The 2,851-nt window shown below is 33.3% G+C and overlaps 1 protein-coding gene across 1 annotated transcript in view; it reads left to right on the plus strand.

The window, feature by feature from the left end:
• The window catches only part of FBXO47 (F-box protein 47), a 25,759-nt gene that overhangs the window by 5,798 nt on the left and 17,110 nt on the right, over window positions 1-2,851 (plus strand). Inside the window, exons 4-5 of the mRNA XM_012661212.1 lie at window positions 900-976; window positions 2,664-2,741. Coding sequence (XP_012516666.1) covers window positions 900-976; window positions 2,664-2,741 — 155 coding nt within the window. The remainder of the gene's footprint in view (window positions 1-899; window positions 977-2,663; window positions 2,742-2,851) is intronic.

A 2,851-nucleotide genomic window follows, 5' to 3' on the forward strand; every position in this document is an offset into this window, starting at 1 on the left:
TCTTGCTCAGGCTGGTTTCGAACTCCTGAGCTCAAACAATCCGCCCGCCTCGGCCTCCCAGAGAGCTAGGATTACAGGCGTGAGCCACCGCGCCCAGCCTGCCTACCATATATCTTATTTTTAGATTGAGTACATTTGCCCTTATAGGAATGTTAACAATGTATTGCCATTTTAGGAAAACCCAATACTTAAAGGAAACAAATCATACACTTCCTGTCACTGTAGCTGAAGTTACATATCTCACTGAGAAATTGAAGGGTTTTTTTCTTTCATAAATATCTGAACACAAAATCCTGTACATTCTTAACATGCAATCCCCATAAAAGGATATTTTTGAAGGAAAAGATAGATATTTCATCCTTACTGAATACTTTCTGTGAGAGGAAAAAAAGCTAACCTCTGAAATAAGTACTTGTGACTTAAAATTTTTATATTTGGAGAGGGTAATACAAAATCTCTTTTCTCATTCTTTCCGTGTTTTACATTAACAACTCTTAAAACATTTTCATTGTGGACATGAGGTTAATTTCAAGAGATACTGGAATCTGTTTTCTGTGTAATAGACAAAATAAAGTTTCCCTACTGTATCTTTTGTCTTATTATTGTATTTTTTAACTCTAAATACTTTTCCACATATGTCGCATGGTATCAATTTTAAAATTTTCTGCAAGATCGCATGCTAACGCCTCTGAGATAGACATCAGAGTCACTTGGTAAATACCATGTAAGTGTTCCCAAGTGTTCCTTCCTCCCAAACTTTTTCTTAAAAATCATATCAATTCATTTTCCACTGTGATATACCGTACTTGACTTTCAGGGAACATTATGCTGTGCTCTATTGATATTCTTCAATTGATTGCATTGTTATCATTTTTTTGTGTGTCTTTTTACTTTCTTAGGTCTACTGTTTAAAAGATGCACGTTGCTGCTACCCACCAAGGAAAGGCTAAAGTATATTCACAAGATACTAACAGAAGTAAGATCATACTTCTGAATTAGTTCACAATTTTGATTGTCAGTAAAGATATTTTGTTATTAATGCCTTATACTCATTTTAAATCTATCTTTAATTAGTGGAATTTCGTGAATTAGCACTAAAAATTTGATTTATCTAATCTAATACTTTACAAAGTACTTAGAGATTATATAACACCAAAATGTAGTACAGTAGTCATTTACTTATTATAAAACAATTTTTGTATATAACTAAGCACATTGGTCAAATTTATTATGTTTCTCAGAGTATAAAGTATTTTTACCCCACATAAGAATACTGGGGAAGTTTTAAAGTGATGATTTAGGTATTTATTAAAATCAAATAATTTCTAAATGTTAAAATCTTATTGTTTAAATATACAAAAACATAGGAAGGTATTTTTAATATATAAAATGACAGACCTTTTATGATAGTAGATTTAGATATGTGTATCAATGCATTTGAGCATAATCTCTAAATAAGACTGAGTTTTACTATACAAATCCAAACATACATCCAAAATTTGATGGTTCAGTTCTATACTCAGTACTATGCAAACAATCTGATACACTGACTTTTTTTCATGTCAGTATTTGCATTGAATTTTGGTCTATATTATTATTATTATTTTTTTTTTTTGAGACAGAGTCTCGCTTTGTTGCCCTGGCTAGAGTGAGTGCCGTGGCGTCAGCCTAGCTCACAGCAACCTCAGACTCCTGGGCTCAAGCAATCCTTCTGCCTCAGCCTCCCGAGTAGCTGGGACTACAGGCATGCGCCACCATGCCTGGCTAATTTTTTCTATATATATATTTTTTAGTTGTCCAGATCATTTCTTTCTATTTTTTGGTAGAGACGGGGTCTTGCTCTTGTTCAGGCTGGTCTCGAACTCCTGACCTTGAGCGATCCACCTGCCTCGGCCTCCCAGAGTGCTAGGATTACAGGCATGAGCCACCGTGCTCAGCCTGGTCTATATTATTGCAGCAGCTTCCCAGATGATCTTTCTGCCATCCATTTCATTATTCTCCAAACCATTCTGTATGCTGAATTAAGGTTATTCTTCCTAAAGCATCACATTCATCCAGATAACTTTCTTATTTAGAAATCTTTTAGTGGCTACTCAATTTCAGCAAGATAAGGTCCAAAGTCTATTGCTGGTATTTAGGGTTTTTCCAACAATGCAACCTTACTTCCTACTACTTTGAGCCTAATTAAACTTGTCATGTCTTTCTTATCAAATGAACATTGTTTATTCTACCTCCATACAATTTTGTTCTTATTGTTTCCCTCACCAGTCTTTTTCATTGTTTATATCTAAATCCTACTTTAAGACATTGCTTATTTCATGTTTCCTTCATTAAACTCTTAGGATCATTCCCAAGTTTATCTTTTCCCGGTTTTCATATTATCTGATTATAGTATTTATTCATTCATTTTTACATTTATACATATTCCAACCTGAATTATTGTAATAATTTCATATGGGTATATCATATTCTCCTAAATAAATTGTGAGCTCCTTGAGGGCAGAGACTTTGTTTTATACTTCTTTTGTAATCCTCACCTATATCACACAATGCTAATTAGAGTATATACTGAAAAAATTCTTGTTCATTTCAATTAAATTTGAATGTCAAATCATTGTATAGTTCCACTGAAAAGGAGGTATTAACAGTTGTTCTCTTTACAGGTTTCCTGTTTTAAATTCAATGGCTGTGCAGCTCCTCTGCAATGTTTAGGATTAGCATGTTATGGCATGTTTTTACAGGTACTTTTTTTAATGAAAGAAGAAAAGGAATGCTTTTTGAATGGTTAACGAGTAGAGCATGTAATCTATCTTTCCATAGATTAATAGAAGTTATAATAATTTTAAAGGCA

Source organism: Propithecus coquereli, unplaced genomic scaffold, assembly GCF_000956105.1.
Source record: "Propithecus coquereli isolate 6110/MARCELLA unplaced genomic scaffold, Pcoq_1.0 Scaffold119, whole genome shotgun sequence".
NCBI classification, from domain to species: Eukaryota; Metazoa; Chordata; class Mammalia; order Primates; family Indriidae; genus Propithecus; species Propithecus coquereli.